Source organism: Zingiber officinale, chromosome 5B, assembly GCF_018446385.1.
Source record: "Zingiber officinale cultivar Zhangliang chromosome 5B, Zo_v1.1, whole genome shotgun sequence".
In the NCBI taxonomy this organism is placed as follows: domain Eukaryota; kingdom Viridiplantae; phylum Streptophyta; class Magnoliopsida; order Zingiberales; family Zingiberaceae; genus Zingiber; species Zingiber officinale.
Genome location: NC_055995.1, coordinates 91,596,930 through 91,615,491, shown reverse-complemented (window position 1 = coordinate 91,615,491; position 18,562 = coordinate 91,596,930). Strand labels below are relative to the sequence as shown.

Here is an 18,562-nt window from a genome sequence, read left to right as displayed (position 1 = left end):
GTAACGATGTAGTTATTAAAAGAAATAAAGTGATTATCTGTTCTGGTGCATTAGTTGGCAATTTGTATACTTTAAATCCAATTTCTTCCACAAAGCAAAACATGGAAATTTATAATTCATCTTCTAACTCAAATAAGAGAAAAGAACCTTCAGAAATGAACCAAGCATATCTTTGGCATCTAAGGCTTGGTCATATTAACTTAAGTAGGATTCAGAGGCTTATAGCCGATGGACTTTTGGGTTCATTAGAGTTGGAAAATTTTCCAACTTGTGAATCTTGCTTGGAAGGTAAAATGACCAAGAGGCCTTTTAAGGCCAAGGGGTATAGAGCCAAAGAAGTGTTAGAATTGGTTCACTCTGATTTGTGTGGTCCTATGTCTGTCCAGGCAAGAGGAGGTTTTGAATATTTTGTCTCTTTCATAGACGATTATTCAAGATACGGATATATTTACCTAATGCACCGCAAGTCCGAGTGCTTTGATAAGTTCAAAGAATACAAGGCTGATGTGGAAAACGATTAGGTAAAAGTATCAAGACACTACGATCTGATCGTGGTGGCGAATACCTCTTAGGAGAGTTTAGGAATTACTTATCAGAGGTCGGGATTCAATCCCAATTGTCCGCACCTACAGAATGGTGTAGCAGAACGAAGGAATATGACTCTTATGGAGATGGTTAGATCGATGATGAGTTATTCAGAATTACCAAATTCATTTTGGGGATATGCTCTGGAAACAACAGTGTACGTTCTGAACTTAGTACCTTCTAAATCAGTTTCTTCTACTCCCATAGAATTGTGGAATAGGCGAAAACCCAGTCTAAGACATATTGGATTTGGGGTAGTCCAGCACATGTGCTGAAACCAGATCTTGATAAGTTAGAATCTCGTCAGAAGTTCGCGTGTTTGTAGGATATCCCAAAGGAACGAAAGGTGGTTTATTTTATAGTCCTAAAGACCAGAAGGTCATTGTTAGCACCAATGCCCAGTTTTTAGAAGAAGACTATATAATGGATCACAAGCCCAGTAGTAAAGTTGTTTTAGAAGAACTTAGAGAGGACATGTCTACTTGAGTACAAACATGACAAGATGAAGTACCACAAGAGACCGCAACACGTGTCACACATGATACACAACCACGGAGTGCCTCGTCAGAGTGGGAGGGTTGTAAGGCCTGAAAGATTCATATTTTGGGAGAGTCTTGGACTTGATCCGGGTAAACATGAACCCGATCCACGAACATGTGAAAGCACTCCAAGATATAGATGCAGATCTTGGCAAAAGGCAATGAATTCGAAATAGAGTCTATGTACTCTAATAAGGTGCGGAGCTTGTAGAACCACCGATGGTGTAAAAGCCGTTGGATGCAAGTGGATCTACAAAAGGAAAAGAGGGATGACGGAAGGTAGAAACCTTCAAAGCTAGGCTTGTTGCAAAAGGGTACACTCTGAAAGAGGGAATCGATTATGAGGAAACCTTTTCACCGGTAGCCATGCTTAAGTCTATCCGGATACTCTTATCCATTCTTGCTCATATGGATTATGAGATTTGGCAAATAGATGTCAAGACAGCTTTCCTTAATGGAAGTCTTGAAGAGAACATCCATATGAAGCAACCAGAAGGATTTATTGAAAAAGGCAAAGAGCATCTAGTGTGCAAGCTCAATCGGTCCATTTATGGATTAAAGCAAGCTTCAAGATCTTGGAACATCCGGTTTAATGAAGTAATCCAGTCATATGGATTTATTCAAAGTCCGGATGAGTCTTGTGTATATAAGAAGTGTAACGTTAACGTGGTGGTATTTCTTGTACTATACGTAGATGATATTTTGTTAATTGGCAACAATGTCAAGGTATTATCAGACGTAAGGGTATGGTTGTCCAAACAATTTGATATGAAGGACTTAGGAGATTGTGCACACATTCTTGGGATCAAAGTTATAAGGGATCGTAAGAAAAGAATGTTATGTCTATCCCAAGCTTCCTATATAGATACAATCCTTGCTCGTTTTAGCATGCAGGATTCCAAGAAAGGTTTCTTACCTTTTAGACATGGAGTAGCTCTATCTAAAGAGATGTCTCCAAAGACATCGAAAGAGATAGAGGACATGAAAGCAGTTCCTTATGCTTCGGTAGGGAAGCCTAATGTATGCAATGCTATATGTGAGACCCGATATCCATTTTGCCGTGGTCATGGTTAGCAGAGTAACCTGGACAAGGACATTGGATCGCGGTAAAGCATATATTAAAGTACCGAGAAGGACTAGAGATTATATGCTAGTTTACCAAGCACACGATTTACGGTATGTGTTTCAGATAGGGATAACAGTAAGTCTACATCAGGCTATGTGTTTACTTTAGGAGGTGGATTCATTTCATGGAGGAGTGTTAAGCAGAAATGCGTTTCGGACTCAACCATGGAAGCTGAGTATGTAGCAGCCTCTGAGGCAGCTAAAGAAGCAGTATGGCTCAGGAACTTTCTAATGGACTTAGATGTGATTCCTGGTTTGCCCAAAATCATCATAATTTATTGTGATAATAGTGGTGCAGTTGCAAACTCGAAGGAACCATGAGCCCATAAGGCAAGTAAACATATAGAGCGCAAGTACCACCTGATACGAGATATCATGAAGCGAGGAGAAGTTGTCATCGCCAAGATTGCATCAGCGGATAACCTGGCAGATCCTTTCACTAAGGCCCTTCCGGCGAAAGCTTTCGATCGGCATGTGGAGGGAATGGGAATCAGATGTATGGTAGAAGATATGTCAGCTTAGTCATTAGTATAAGTGGGAGATTGTTGGAGTGTATACTGAAAGCCTAAGCTTTGTAAACATTCATTATGAATAAAGAATCACATTTGGTCAAATTGTCTACATTTGTTTGTAGTTGTTCATTTAATTTATATTGTAGATAACATAGTATGTGGTGTCACATATAGAAGATGATGTTATCAGTACCTTATAAATTATAAACAGTAGCTCACGACTAAAATGGAAAGGAACAAACCATTAGAAGGTCGTAGTGTAATTAAGTATTAGTTTATCTTGACTATATAATTATACTAGTACACTCAGAGTGTATTGAGTAGGACCATTAGAGGTCGTTTCTTTTATACTGACTTTATAAAGGAACAAAGACCTCAGTTATTATGGAAGTGTGTGCTCTTAATCCTTATATAATAACAAGCACATATGTTTGATATTTATTTCTTTAATTTATCAATGGGTGAGATTTAGTTCGATGAATCAATAAACTCGATAAGTTGGGAAATGGTATCACTTATAGTGTGTGTTGTTGATTATAGAAGGAAACTGTGTCCTAGAGATACTAGGTTGATAATGTCCTCAAGAGGAGCTCATAAAGATTGTCATGTTAAACCCTGCAGGTGGACTTAGTCCGACATGATAATAAGGTTGAGTGGTACTACTCTTGGACTTAGATATTAATTAAATGAGTTGTCAGTAACTCACTTAATTAGTGGACATTCGATATCTTAAACACAGGGAGACTAACACACTCATAATAAGAAGGAGCCCAAAAATGTAATTTGGGATTGGTGCGGTAGTTCAATGATAGTTCTCTAGTGGAATGAATTATCATTGATAAAATTAAGTTGTGTGTGCGGGACGGGATGCTTAATTTTATCGGGAGACCAAAACCAATTCCTCCTCTCGGTCCCTATCGTAGCCTCTTATTTATAGAGTTCTATACCCACCTATACCCACCTTCTATACCCACCCAATAGGGGCCGGCCAAGTTAGCTTGGGAACAAGCTAGGGCCGGCCTAGGTATGAATTTGGCCTAGCTTAAACCCAAGCTAGTAGGGCCGGCCAAAATAAATTAAAAAGAATTTTTATTTTTATTTTTATTATGTGGAAGAAATAATTTATTAAAGAGAATTTGAATAAAATTATCTCTCTTGTAAAATTTACAAAAGATTAAAGAAAGAGATTAGATCTCTTTCCTTATTTGTAGATTGGTGAGATATTTTATTTTCTCTTTAAAAATTATTCACATGTTGTAAAATTAAAATTATGGAAATTTCTTTTTATTAACCATGGAGAGATTTTTGAAGAGAAATTTTATTTTTAAAATTTTTGGAAACAAATAAGGAAAGTTTTAATTGTTGATTGAAACTTGTCCAATTTGCTTCCCATTGATGTGGCCGGTCATTAGAGATTAATTGGGGAAATATTATTTTATTTTTCTCAATTAAATCATGTCAAGGGAATTAAGGAAATTTTATTGTAATTAAATTTCCTAATTTGCCTAGGCCAAGGAATATAAAAGAAGGGGTGAGGGTGCCTTCACAAGACACAACCTCTATTGTTTTCTCTCCCTCTTTTATTCTTTGGTGTGGCCGGCCAACATCCTTTCCCTCTCTTCCTCTTGTGGTGGCCGAACATCTCTATTCCCTTGGAGCTCTTGTGGTGGCCGGATACTACTAGGAGAAGAAGAAGAAGAAGGAGAGGAAGCTCGCATCTCTTGGAGCTTGGTTAGTATTTTGGTTTTTCTCCTTGGTGAAGTTTTCCTTTGTGGCCGAACCTTGCTTGGAGGAGAAGAAGGTGGTTGGTGGTTTCTCATCTCGGTAGATCGTTGCCCACACAACGTCCGAGGTTAGAAGAGGAATACGGTAGAAGATCAAGAGGTTTTTCTACAAGGTATAACTAGTAATTTTTCTTTCCGCATCATGCTAGTTATTTATGGAAATAATACCAAATACAAGAGGCTTACGTTCTAGAATTTCGAATATGTTTTTCGAAGTTGTGTTCTTTTGGTTTTTCTTTTCCTTGTGATTTGATTGTTCTCTTTGGTTAACCTAAAGTTATTTTAGGAAATTAAATATTATCTTTCTATAAAAGGTTTTGTCTAGTCGGTGGTGGTTGCTCCCATATCCAAGAAGGCCATGTGCCTCGCCACGTCAGTACTGGGAACAAATTATGGAAATTAATATTTAATGGAATTAATAACTTAAGGAGACTTGGATCAAACGTGTTAAGTTCCGCAGGAGATCCAAGTCAAAACCTAAAAGAACAAATAGATTAAGTTTTGGATCAAACGTGTTAAGTTCCGCAGGCGATCCAAAATTTAATTTAAAAGAACACATGGTAGCTAGGAAAAGGTTCAGACCTTTGTACAAAATTTTTGTACAGTGGAACTTATAGGTTTTCCGAGTAGCAACTAACACTTACTTCATTGCCGGTGAAGCCGTATAATGAAGTGGCAACGGGCTGGAGCTCACTGGCATCAATTTGCATGCTCTCGAATGCATTCCTGAACAACACATTGACAGAGCTTCCGGTATCAATGGAAATCATGGCCACATGACTATTAGCTTTGATGACTTTGAATATTAGGACATCATCATGTGGGAGCTCCAACCCCCCAGGTCTTGCGACCCAAAACTGATTGTGGGACTGACAGCTTGCTCCTGGCTGCATCCTACAGCGTGTATCTCCAGATGACGCTCATGAGATTTCCGAGCCCTAGTAGAAACTCCATTTGTGGGCCCTCCAGAATCATGTCGATCTCTCGGATGACTACATTTTCCCTGTTCTCCTCCTCCCGGGATTCTCGTGGCTCCTTGCCAGGGCATGCCTGCTGGATCCCTTGACCTGCGTTGTCGAGCGGGGATTTACCTGACTGACTTGTCGTGGCCTGCTGGTCGGTCAACAACCTTTGAAGTTGAGGCGCGATCTCTGGTCGAGGCAGGCCCAGTTCATTTACGTGCCGGGAATCACGGGCGAACTGAACACAATCCCAAGTGGCATGAGTGTGAGACATGTGGTAAGTGCAATAGCGAGGTCCCCACTGACCGGGTCTTGGGGCTTGGACAACTTCTACCCTTTGTGTCATCTGAGAGTCCTGCTGGGGTGGGAATCCTGGTCGGGAATCCCTTGCGCGCGGAAGAAGCTGAGCTGGCGCTTGGGGCGACCTTTTCTTCGGTTTGTTGGCAGGGGCAGGCGCCTTATCCGCTTCCCGTCGAGCTACCTGGGCTTCCTCTACATTGATATAATTGGCGACCTTCCCTAGCATCTCATCGAAGTTCTTCACAGGCTCTCGAATGAGGGCTTGGAAGAACTCCCCTTCTACCAGACCATGAGAGAAGGTACTCATCAGTATTTCAGAGGTAGCGAATAGGACATCCTACGCTACCTGGTTGAAGCGTTTGATATAACTTCTTAAGAGCACAGTAGACCCTTGCTTGAGGGCAAAGAGACAATGATCTATCTTCTGGTACTTCCTGCTATTAGCGAAATGACGCAGGAAAATAGTTTTAAAATCATGGAAGCAGGTGATGGGCCCATTCAGCAGCCCATCAAACCATTTTTGTGGCGAGCTAGACAGAGTGTTTAGGAACACTCGGCACTTGATGACGTCGCTGTATTGGTATAGCAGCGCAGCATTCCGAAACTTCCGAAGATGATCCTCCTTGTCCTTGCTACCGTCATACTCTCTAATAGCTGGGGGCTTGTACCCCTTCGATAGCTTCTCCTCGAGTATCCTTAGAGAGAAGGACACTTGCTCCTCAGGCTCTCCCCGGGGCTCCTCCCTGAGGACTATGACTTTCCCCTTCTTCGAATCTCTGGACGAGGAGTTCTTCGCGATAGAGGCTTGTGGTTGCTCTTTCTTATTGTAACAGTCTGGGCCCTTGTGGTAATAGTTCGGGCCAGACTCCTGATAGAAGGTTGGAGGGAAATCCTCAGGTCGTTTCCTCTTAGACCCCCTATTCGAGACGCGAGTAGGGTGTTGGTTACTACTCGAAAAACTTAATGGTTCCACTGTACAAAAATTTTGTACAAAGGTCTGAACCTTTTCCTAGCTACCATGTGTTCTTTTAAATTAAACTTGGATCGCCTGCGGAACTTAACACGTTTGATCCAAAGTTTAATATATTTGTTCTTTTAGGTTTAGACTCGGATCTCCTGCGGAACTTAACACGTTCGATCCAAATCACCTAGGTTATTAATTTCATTAAATATTAATTTCCAAAATTGGCTTCCAGTACTGACGTGGCGAGGCACATGACCTTCTTGGATATGGGAACAACCACCACCGACTAGACAAAGCCTTTTAAGGAAAGTTAATATTTAATTTCCTTAAATAACTTTAGGTCAACCGAAAAGAACAATCAAATCACAAGGAAAAGAAAAAAAAAACAAAAGAACATAACATCGAAAACAAATCCGAAATACTAGAATCGCATGCCTCTTGTATTTGGTATTATTTCCAAAAATAACTAGTATGATGCGGAAAGGAAAAATACTAGTTATACCTTTTAGAAAGACCTCTTGATCTTCTACCGTATTCCTCTTCTAACCTCGGACGTTGTGTGGGCAACGATCTTCCGAGATGAGAACCACCAAGCACCTTCTTCTTCCTTACGAGTTTCGGCCATCAAAACTTCTCCTAGGATGAAGAGGTTCGGCCACCACCACCATGCTCCAAGGGATGCTAGAAACAAAACTTTCTTTTTCTCCTTCTTCTTCTTCTTCTTCTCTAAACTTGATCCGGCCACCATATGAATCTCCACAAGAAGGATGAGGTTCGGCGATCAAAGAGAAGAAAGGAGGAGAGGATGGCCGGCCACACCAAGGAAGAAAAAGAGGGAGAAAATAGAATAGAGTTGTTCACAATAAAGCCTTCTCTACCCCCTCTTTTATAATCCTTGGTCTTGGCAAATAAGAAAAATTTAATAAAAACTTCCTTAATTCTTTTTCCATTTAAAAGGAAAATTTATTTAATTAAAAACAATTTTTCTTTTCAATTTACAATGGTCGGCCACACCATAAAATTTCCAAGCAAATAAAATTTTAAACACAAATTAAAACTTCCTTATTTGCTTCCGGAAATTTATAAAAAATTTCTCCAATAATTTTTCCCTTCATGATTGGTTAATAAAAAAGAAATTTTATAAATTAAAATCTTTCTTTTAACATGTGGATAAAAAGAAAGTTATCTCTAAAAATTAAAATATCTTTTAATCTACAAATAAGGAAAGATATTAAATCTTTTCTTAATCTTTCGTAGAAACTAATAAAAGAGAATTTTTAATTTTTAAACTTTCTTTTAAATAATAAACATGATTAATAGGAAAGTTTTTACCAAAATTAAAATCAACCTTTTAATCTACAAATAAGGAAAGAGATTTAGCTCTTCTCTTAATCTTTTGTGGAATCTTATAAAAGGAAAGATTTAAATTTTTTAAACTCTCTTTTAAATCATGTTATCCACATAAGAAAAATTTTTAAAATTAAAATTCTTTTTTATTTTAATAGGGTCGGCCACCTAAGCTTGAGTTCAAGTTAGGGCCGGCCACATGAATTCACCCATGAATCAAACCATGGCCGGCCCTAGCTTGGTCTCCAAGCTAGCTTGGCCAGCCCCTATAGGATGGGTAAGAAGGTGGGTATGTGGTGGGTATAAATCTCTATATACAAGAGGCTACGATAGGGACTGAGAGGAGGAATTAGTTTTGGTCTCCCGATGAAATTAAGCATCCTGTGTTCGCCCCGAACACACAACTTAGCTTCATCAATAATAATTCATTCCACTAAAGAATTATTATTGAACTACCGCACCAATCCCAAATTACATTTTTGGGCTCCTTCTTATTATGAGTGTGTTAGTCTCCCTGTGTTTAAGATGTCGAATGTCCACTAATTAAGTGAGTTACTGACAACTCATTTAATTAATATCTTAGTCCAAGAGTAGTACCACTCAACCTCATCGTCATGTCGGACTAAGTCCACCTGCAAGGTTTAACATGACAATCCTTATGAGCTCCTCTTGGGGACATTCTCAACCTAGATTACTAGGACACAGTTTCCTTCTATAATCAACAACACACACTATAAGTGATATCATTTCCCAACTTATCGGGATTATTGATTTATCGAACTAAATCTCACCCATTGATAAATTAAAGAAATAAATATCAAATATATGTGTTTGTTATTATATTGGGATTAAGAGCACACACTTCCATAATAACTGAGGTATTTGTTCCTTTATAAAGTCAGTATAAAAGAAACGACATCTAATGGTCCTACTCAATACACTCTAAGTGTACTAGTGTAATTATATAGTTAAGATAAACTAATACCTAATTACACTACGACCTTCCAATGGTTTGTTCCTTTCCATCTTGGTCGTGAGCTACTGTTTATAATTTATAAGGTACTAATAACATGATCTTCTATGTGTGACACCACACACCATGTTATCTACAATATTAATTGAACAGCGCCTATGGCCTGTGTACCTGCATGAACCTCCCTCCATATCCGTGGGGCCGGCACTAGGGGGGCCGCTAAGGTAGCGGATCTACCTTTTTTTTTTTTTACAATATTAATTGAACAACTACATTTATCATAAATGTAGACATTTGACCAATGTGATTCTTATTTCTAGATAAATGTTTATACCAAAAGCTAGGCTTTTAGTATACATTCTAACATCGGGTCCTTGGAAATCGCAGGCATCTTGTACGGTCATGAAGCAATGGTTTGTTTTTCGAAAGCCGCTCGCCTCTTGGCCTCCTTGAACAGTTCATATTCTGCTGCTGTCATGGTGATATTGATTCTTCCGGTATCCTTCATCTTCACATTCCAGAACAGGTGAAGGAGATTCCCATAGACGAATACAAATTAATCCTGTCCAAAATCTGAGTCAGACGAAGGCAGGATGAGCTGTTGCTGGGGTTGACGAAGAGATGACTAGGACGCCCTTATCGCACGTACCCAAGAGAATGGGCCCTCACGCGGCGCTGACGAACAGCGGTCACTGAAGCGGTGGTACTTCAGTACTTGGAGCTCTGCGCACACTTATACAAGCACACGGAATGTTAGAAACCAGACACCAGGGAAAAAGTCTCTGACACAGACCCTCCGACACTCAAGTCAAGTGCTTTTCCCCTGGAAGAATAATGTACGAAGGAGAAAGAAAAATAGAAGACAAGTGCAAATGTGCGAAAGAGCGTACTTGCTCAAGGGAAAGGATCTCCCTTTTTATATGACAATGCGTACCTCTAGAGTATGACCGATGCCAGGGAATGTCGAGTATCAGGACCTATTTAGTGATGGAGGACGCATGCCACCCTCTCGTGGACTGGAAGAAGGTTCCATTCTCAAATGACCGTAGACCATTGGAATATTCTCTGACATACAACAGTTATTCTCGGACAGATGGTTACAATTCCCTGACCTTGTTGTCGCGTAACATCTTCTGTCCCACATAGGTATAACTAGGGGCAGCTCGGGGTGATCTGTCAGGTATAACACCTAGCCTAAGTCTTAAGGAGCATGAAGAGCTATGGCGAGATCACCCAAGAGCTGATCGGGAGTTGGTTTACTGAGAAAATCATGCCTGAATATGACTGCGTTGTGAAACCCCGACCAGTCGGAGCAGGTCGGGCATCACTCTAGTTGTACATCCTGATTGAGGTCTGGGATCCTGATCTGTAATCGCTCACCCCGGCATCATACGGCTGATGGCACCAGACGATCCTATATCTTCTTTTCCCAACTACTAATTATCCCATCCTCCTGACTGTTAACTATCACATCCTTTTAATTATTAATTATTAATTATTAATATTTTTTTAACTTCTAACTATCATGTATTCTTGACTTTTAATTATCATATCTTTTTAACTTCTCATTATTATTTTTATTTCTTATTTTAATTTTTTATCATATATCATCATTATTATCTGTCATATCAATAACGTATACCGATATTATATCATAGTAAAAAAAATAAAAAATAAATACACTAGTCATTAATGTTCATTTATATCGGCCACTGCATCTGATCTGCAGCTTCCCTGAATCATTTATTGCGACCCTAAACTCACTCGCAGTCATTTATGGCAAGATTGCACCATGCATGGCTGAGACCAAGATTCCTTTCTTAATTCAAAAGGGTTGCCGAAAGTCAAAGTAACATGTCTTTTGTCACAAAGCAAAAAAAGAAATCTTGACCAAAAAAAAAAAAAAAAGGACAAAACAGGTCTACAAAGTGATAAAACCAGAGCATTTTCAGGCTGGAAAATCTCTCTTAAACTTGACCCTCACAGTTCTATTCCATGGAAATGACCAAATCAAATGAAGCTTAGCAACACAATGAGCTAGAGATCTACAGCATAATAAAGAACCATCAATCATTTGTTCTTGAAGGCTCAAGAGTTTGTCATCGCCGGGTCCGTATTCACCGTGATTTACTCCCTCTCATACTCGTGGGGCAGGGGTGAGGGGGCCGCTGGGCGGCGGGACCCGCCTTTTTGCAACTTGAAGGCTCAAGAGTTCCAGTGGGTCACTTTCTCTTGCCATCGATCAGAGAAAAAGCAGAAAGGCAGAAGCTTGTTCAGGTATGTATGGCCATGTCTTTAACGTGATTTCAGGGTTTTCTAATGGCTGGCCCATGTGAGGACTTTGGTCTCTGACCTCTGGTCCTTTTGCATATGCTGTGTTCATTAAAATCCTCAGGAAGGTATCTATCTATCTATCTATTGTGGCCTTCTTGGATCAACTTGGGGATGTGTATTATGGATATTTGGTAGCTTTCTCTTCTTCTTCGTTCTTCCACTTACAGGGAAAGGTTGGTCATACGATGCAAGTGTGTTTAGGGTTTCTTCTTGCTGTCTTGGTGTTGGTTTCTTTTCATTGCTGAGCATGCTTGTTTCTGCTCGCCCTGGACGTGTTTGTTTAATTGTCTACATGGTTTCTTAGTTTGATAATTGAAGGGTCTACTGATGATGGATTCGTTTCTTCTCTTAACCAAATTAGGGTTCATCAAGTCTCGTCTTATGCTTCTTGGATATGAACCAGCGCCTTTTTCTCTGGAAAACTATCATTGCCACCATTACTGTTCTTGCAAGATTATTTTGTTTTTCTTCTTCATCACCATACCCAAATCATAGGGCAGTTACCCTTTGTGCTTGATCTTTTGAGTTGTTTGTTTTGATCTAAGAGTTAGGACTTTGGTTCGAAATATGATGAATCATTTTGCGATATGTTACAGTTCTGATGGCCAAAGACAGCTCTGGATCTTTGAGCATTTTTCAGATGGAAATGAAGAAGCGACGCATAACTAACATCTTGGTTGTAACTGGCCTTTGTATGATCTTCTACATACTTGGTGCTTGGCAAAACTCCTCGACCACGGTCAATCCTAAATCGGATTTGGATATGAAAGTGGGATGCGACACCTCATCTTCCTCGCTTGCTACTCTTGATTTTGACTCTCACCATGCATTGGGCCTCGATGAAACATCCATGGTGGGCATGAAATTCCCTCCATGCAACCTAAACTTTAGCGAGTACACTCCTTGCCAAGACCGAACTAGGGGAAGGAGGTTCTCGAGGGAAATGCTTGCATACCGAGAGCGACATTGCCCTGGAGAAGATGAGCTCATCCAGTGCCTAATCCCTGCTCCACCGAAATATAAATCGCCCTTCAAGTGGCCTCAGTGCAGGGACTATGCTTGGTATGACAACATTCCTCACAAAGAACTCAGCATCGAGAAGGCTGTTCAAAATTGGATCCAAGTAGAAGGTGATCGTTTCAGGTTCCCCGGTGGTGGAACAATGTTTCCACATGGAGCTGATGTTTACATTGATGACATCAATGCTCTCATCTCGTTAACTGATGGTAACATTAGGACTGCCATTGACACAGGCTGTGGAGTAAGTCGATTTCTTATTTGAGTCTTTGGTGTTACTTGCTCTTGAATCAATCTGATTACCGAGAGGTTATTGTAGGTTGCAAGTTGGGGTGCTTATCTTCTGAAGAGGGATATCATTACAATGTCATTTGCTCCAAGAGATACGCACGAAGCTCAAGTTCAGTTTGCTTTGGAGCGAGGAGTTCCTGCCATGATCGGGGTGATGGCAACACAGAGACTGCCTTACCCAGCTCGAGCTTTTGATATGGCTCATTGTTCCCGATGTCTTATACCCTGGCAAGCTTATGGTAATTCAACACCAAACAAATCCAACAACCCGTTCTTACTGGATCAAATAACATATGCGTGAATCTATCTATGTATCAGATGGTTTATATCTAACTGAAGTTGATCGAGTTCTGAGACCGGGTGGTTATTGGATTCTTTCGGGTCCTCCAATCAATTGGAAGAAGCACTATAGAGGCTGGGAAAGAACTCAAGAAAACTTAAAGAAAGAGCAAGATTCAATAGAGGATGTCGCTAAGCGTCTATGCTGGAAGAAACTAGTTGAGAAAGATGATCTTGCGGTTTGGCAAAAGCCAATCAATCATATTGAATGCAAAGAAAGCCGAAGGATCTATAAAACACCTCGCATTTGCAAGAATGGAAATGCTGATGCTGCTTGGTAAGAACAACTAAACCCTTAAAGAGATCCTACATATTGATTTCGCTTGATTCATGATCTTTTCAGGTATAAGAAAATGGAGGCTTGCATAACCCCTCTACCAGAAGTGAGTAATCAGGATGAGGTTGCAGGTGGTAAGCTCAAAAAATGGCCTGAGAGGGCATTTGCTGTTCCACCAAGGATAAGCAGCGATTCCATTCCTGGATTAACCGCTAAGACATTTGAAGACGACACTCAATTGTGGCAAGAACGGGTAGCTCACTACAAAAGAATCATTCCAGGATTGTCTAAAGGTCAATACAGAAATGTGATGGACATGAACGCGTATCTGGGTGGATTTGCAGCAGTTTTGACGAAGTATCCTGTGTGGGTGATGAATGTGGTACCTGCAAATTCAAAACTTGATACTCTCGGTGTGATCTATGAAAGGGGGCTTATCGGAACATATCATGACTGGCATGAAGCCTTCTCCACTTATCCTAGAACTTATGATCTGATCCATGCTAATGGAATTTTCAGCACTTATCAGGGCAGGTAACATTTAGTTTTTCGTTTAAGAAAAATGTAGCGTTCGCGTTGTTGCAGAAGGTGTATCGTTCATAATTTCTATTTGCAGGGGTAACTTCACATACATTCTGTTGGAGATGGACAGGATACTAAGACCAGAAGGAACAGTGATCATACGGGACGTCATAGAGGTCCTTATAAAAGTTCAGTCGATAACAAATCATATGAGATGGAAGAGTCAGATCATGGATCACGAAACTGGACCGTTCAACCCTGAGAAACTCCTGGTGGCTGTTAAGACATACTGGACCGCGGACACCTCTACGCGACAATGATGAGACTATTTTGAGTGTACCTTAGTTTGCCTAGTGCAGATAGGTTATGATGCAGGTGCTCTGTTGCTATCTCAGTTCTCACTGTATTCTATTGATGCAGAACCTGTATGTTAAATTTTGTATAATATCAGTAAAGATGGAACTTTTTGTGGATTTGATCAACTTGCTACTTCCAGTGTGCACTATGACATTGTACATTCGGTTTCTCCTTTTCCACTTTAATGAATTAACGCAGATCGTCAATTCATCCTAGTTGCAGGCGTCTTGCTCCGTCTCAATAATGTAAATAAAACAAAGATGAAACTTAAAAAGTTTAACCAATGTGAAGAGTTACAAACCCTTTCCACTAAATACACACATACTTGAAGGTCTCACAGCACACGGATGAAGATAAAACATAGTCTACAATAGAGAAACAACAGAGAAGACTTGATTCTCTTGTTTCCATAGAACAAAAAAGCAAAATTAGCTCCTATTTTTCCATTTCTGTTTCCCTTGATCTCTGAGGAAAAGCTGATGCCTTATTCTTGCTTATGGCATAATCTATATTTCGAAGGAGATGAATTCATATCGTAAATGGTTTCATGTGCAAAAGCATGGTGTGTGGTGTATCTCCAGCCGGTTTGCTCGTCTCTATGAACCAGCTACAAACTTCATGCAAATAGGAGGATTGATCTTAGCCAAGGCAAGCAAAGATGATGGCAGAATCCACAATCCGTCTCCACAGATCAAACCAGATGCAACAGCAGGCACCATCAAAGTGGCAATTTTGCTGTTAAGCTTATGCCAGACGAAAACTATCACACTTCCAACAAACATGTCGATGGCGAAGCTAGCACCGACGAGAAATGGCACTGCCATGGCCATTGGGAGAGGTACCCAGGATCCATACTTTGCTGGCAAAGCATCTCTCAGTATGTTGGCTGTCAGTGCAAACCCGAAGAAAGCGTAACAGAGCAGTAGGCAATGACGAGGGAGGGCTGAGAAGCCCTCCACGCCAAGTATAGCCATGTTTCTGTAAATTAATGCGTAAGGAGCCTTCCAATTCCCATCTGGATTCCCCACGTCGAAGGCCTTGTAGAAGAGGAAGAAGGTCAAGGGGGCAATGACACAGCCCATGGCCGTTCCGATGGCCTGACTGAGAAGCATTGATCTCGGGGATGTCAGTGTGAGATGCCCAGTCTTGAAATCATGCATCAGATCAGCACAAATGTACACGACCGACTTTATTAGCCCACAGCCAATAAGGCCGGCAACTACACCGGACTCCTTCCCAGCACATGCAGCGAGTATGAAGAGCGACACTTTGCCATAGTTGTAGGCCATGTTCATGTCCGTCAGGCCAGTGCCGTAAGCGTTACAGAAACCAAGAGCTGGTGCAAGAATGTAAGCTACGACCACATAGTACCATTTCAACTCTGGGAACATGAGAGGTATCGAGATAATGGAAATCACAGCGAAAAGGACATATCCAGAGTAGACCAGCCACACCGGTATGTGTTCTTTTACGAATAACTCATTGTGCAGCTTATCATCAAGGATTTTATTGTCACGGTCTAAGTCTGCCACTGGATGAACCACAGCATATTTGAATTCTACAATAGGAAAGTAGGAAAACAAGGCTCCTTGTGTGAATAGAATAGTCAATTTTACCTTTGTTAGGATTGTTGCATACTGCTCTAGAATGCATGCTTCTCACAGTGAAAGCTAAAACTTTTAAGAAATTATAGAGACCATCTCCAAGGATCAGTGCAATCGATATGAACACCTGTAAAAGAATGTACATGAGCAAATGGTCTCTCATGAATCTTTTCTTTTCACAAGGAATTTTCTTGTTTCATCAGTAATTTACCTTGTATCCTTGTAAGCTTCTCATGCTACTCGCCGGCAAGCTATCGGAATACCAATCACCTTTAAGTCTGCTTAATAGTGGCCACATTATTCCCCAGGACATAACTGCTCCAAGAAGGAGTGAGAGATTTACGATGTGCGAGCAAATCATGCCAGCTCCAACATATGTCAGGCTAAAATCAAAGAAAAACCTGCAACATGATGAAAAGTTTATGATCTTGTGTAAACTGATCGTGATGATAAAATGAACGAGTAAACTAATAGCAGCTTAATTATACGTCTGTTCCCATGCTTTTAGACCGAAGGTCGGAAATTGTGAGAATCCACAGGCAACTCCACCTGTGAAGAACCACTGGAAAAAGCTCCACAGGAAACTCACTGTGAAATACTTCGCAAATCCATAGACCTGCTTCCTGTCAATGAAATAGGAAACACAAGGCTCATTACGCTGTGTCAATCTAGATCTTAGTTTCCGGGATGGATGGATATATACTTAGCCAATTTGTCTCCTCGAGGAGTATGGAAACCATTGATAAGCACAGCAGTTGCCGTCCCGCTTGGATATGCCAACTTATAATCAATGATCATGATCTGCATGATAGCTGAAACTTACAATTGATTGAGCATCTAACCAATAATCAAGATCTTTAAAGTGTTGAAAAAGATGCATATATCTAAACAAACTTTCTTGCCCAAACCTATGTTAAACTTCATAAGATATATGCAATATGCCACCACTAATGTGAAACAAGGATTAGGATTAATTCTACCAACTAAGCATCAATCATTGAGTGATAATTGGAAGATCAATTCCTTTCAGCCTGATCGAGAAAACTAGTCGTGCAAAATCAATTCTGTTGCTCAATTGCAAATTAAGAGCCAGTGTAGAGCAAATAGAAGGATTACCTTCCTTAGAGGAACCAAGGCCAAGAGTCCAACAAAACTAACAGTAAAAAGAAATGCAGTCATCCAGCCAATCCCAGGTTCTTTATAGTTTCCTGGAGAATTCCCTGGTGTATCCACCCCTGCTTGCTCGTAGGTCTTCCTGTTCAGCCCCAAAAGATAAGATCCAAATCCACCTGCAACCTCATAAACATCAGCACGAATCAAACCAACACCAAAACGCATAAACAATAGCAAAAAAAAAAAAAATCATGAAAAATTGACTCAAAATCGGAGCTTTGGCACCTCCAACTGCAATGCTATAGCAAGCCACGGCGCAGGTCTGCACCACGGTGTTCTCCTGCCGCGTGAAGGGGGTCGTCGCGACGCCAATCTTGTGGAGCAGTTTGGTCCAAGACTTTAGGACAACGAAGGCGAGGAGGGCGGCGGAGACGTTGAGAGTGGGGACGAGGCCGGTAGTGAGATTGAGCTTCATCACCACGAAGCTGTAGATGATCCCGATCGCGAGGCTGGCGGCGATCCCGCGGACGGTTATTTGCTTCGACCATGGAGGAATCGTCCCGTTGGGCCCGAGGACCGGCGCCTCCATTGCCTCCTCCAGGTCCTCAACTTTCTCGATCTCTTGCAGCTCTTCAAGCTCCCCCATTTGCGCGATCTCGAATCGGCCAGTCGCAGGCATTCCCTTCTTGTTCCTTCTCCGTTCCTCCATTCAACGACGAGATTCGACCTGGAACAACGTCGTCAAAGGGGCATTTTGATGGTAGGGCAATAGTCATGGCGATATCACATCGTAGGGTTTCCACAAACCCATCAAAGCAAACGGATCAAAAATACTTAAGCAGCGAGAACAAGAGATCTCACCCACGCGGAAGAAAACCTCAAAATCGAAGGTTTCATCATCTCGATCGAGAGACAAGGAGAAACATATACAGTGTTATGGTGTCATGATGATGCAAGTACCAGTAGTACAACCAACCAAATCATGCAGTACAAATCGAGAGGACCGCAACTTTCCTAATCAAGCGATGCGCGATCGATCGGGGGAAAAAAAATAAAGTAAAATCAAATCAAATCAAAATAACGATCGCATATCAATATGAAAGAATCATACTTGCGCATGCCAGTCTGATCGCTTGGATGCTTATGGAAGGTGGCTGACGCCCATTGTCCGCATCAAAACAGCATTCCCTTGTCCGGTGCTTTCGCTTGGAGCCGCTATGAATCGAGTTGAAATAAGAGAGCGAGCTGACCTCCCTGCTCGATGTCGAAGACGGCATCTCTCGATCACAAACGTCTTCATCACATCTCTTAGCAATTATGGACGAGAAATTGCAATTGGGTACGAATATCAAATTCAATCATAGAAATCGATTAAATGTCATGTCATTGTGTATCATACGCCAACGTATGTACCGAGGGCAACTTCCTCAGTCACTCGCTTTCCAAATTTTGCTACGAACTTCCAATTTTAGTTCCTTTTCCACTTTTTTTTTTTTTGTTCTTTACTAAACTCAAAAAGCTGATCTCAGTTTTGAAAATATTCTCTTTTTATAAATATTTACTTTTAATATTTTATTATTAAATTCTACTCAAGAAGGACGATTACCCATTTTTTTA

The 18,562-nt window shown here is 40.8% G+C and overlaps 2 protein-coding genes across 5 annotated transcripts; one reads left to right on the top strand and one right to left on the bottom strand.

The window, feature by feature from the left end:
* The first annotated feature begins 11,287 nt into the window (after window positions 1-11,287).
* Window positions 11,288-14,353, top strand: LOC121984994 (probable methyltransferase PMT17). Of its 3 annotated transcripts, none has more exons than XM_042538216.1 (6): window positions 11,288-11,368; window positions 12,022-12,686; window positions 12,762-12,972; window positions 13,052-13,349; window positions 13,416-13,883; window positions 13,966-14,353. In XM_042538216.1, exons 2-6 carry the CDS (start codon window positions 12,027-12,029, stop codon window positions 14,189-14,191), a joined length of 1,863 nt encoding a protein of 620 aa, XP_042394150.1. In that variant the 5' UTR covers window positions 11,288-11,368; window positions 12,022-12,026; the 3' UTR covers window positions 14,192-14,353. The 3 variants fall into 3 exon arrangements, with proteins under 3 accessions (XP_042394150.1, XP_042394153.1, XP_042394151.1); XM_042538219.1 differs by having other exon boundaries at window positions 11,354-11,490; XM_042538217.1 differs by lacking the exon at window positions 11,288-11,368 and adding an exon at window positions 11,472-11,598.
* A 136-nt stretch (window positions 14,354-14,489) lies between these two features.
* On the bottom strand, window positions 14,490-18,408 carry LOC121984993 (probable metal-nicotianamine transporter YSL9). 2 transcript variants are annotated; one of them, XM_042538215.1, is made up of 9 exons: window positions 18,057-18,408; window positions 17,807-17,959; window positions 17,231-17,672; window positions 16,949-17,121; window positions 16,536-16,633; window positions 16,321-16,455; window positions 16,044-16,233; window positions 15,845-15,959; window positions 14,490-15,759 (listed from the first exon to the last, which is right to left on the bottom strand). In XM_042538215.1, exons 3-9 carry the CDS (start codon window positions 17,652-17,654, stop codon window positions 14,825-14,827), a joined length of 2,070 nt encoding a protein of 689 aa, XP_042394149.1. In that variant the 5' UTR covers window positions 17,655-17,672; window positions 17,807-17,959; window positions 18,057-18,408; the 3' UTR covers window positions 14,490-14,824. The 2 variants fall into 2 exon arrangements, with proteins under 2 accessions (XP_042394149.1, XP_042394148.1); XM_042538214.1 differs by lacking the exon at window positions 17,807-17,959.
* Between the last annotated feature and the right edge of the window lie 154 nt (window positions 18,409-18,562).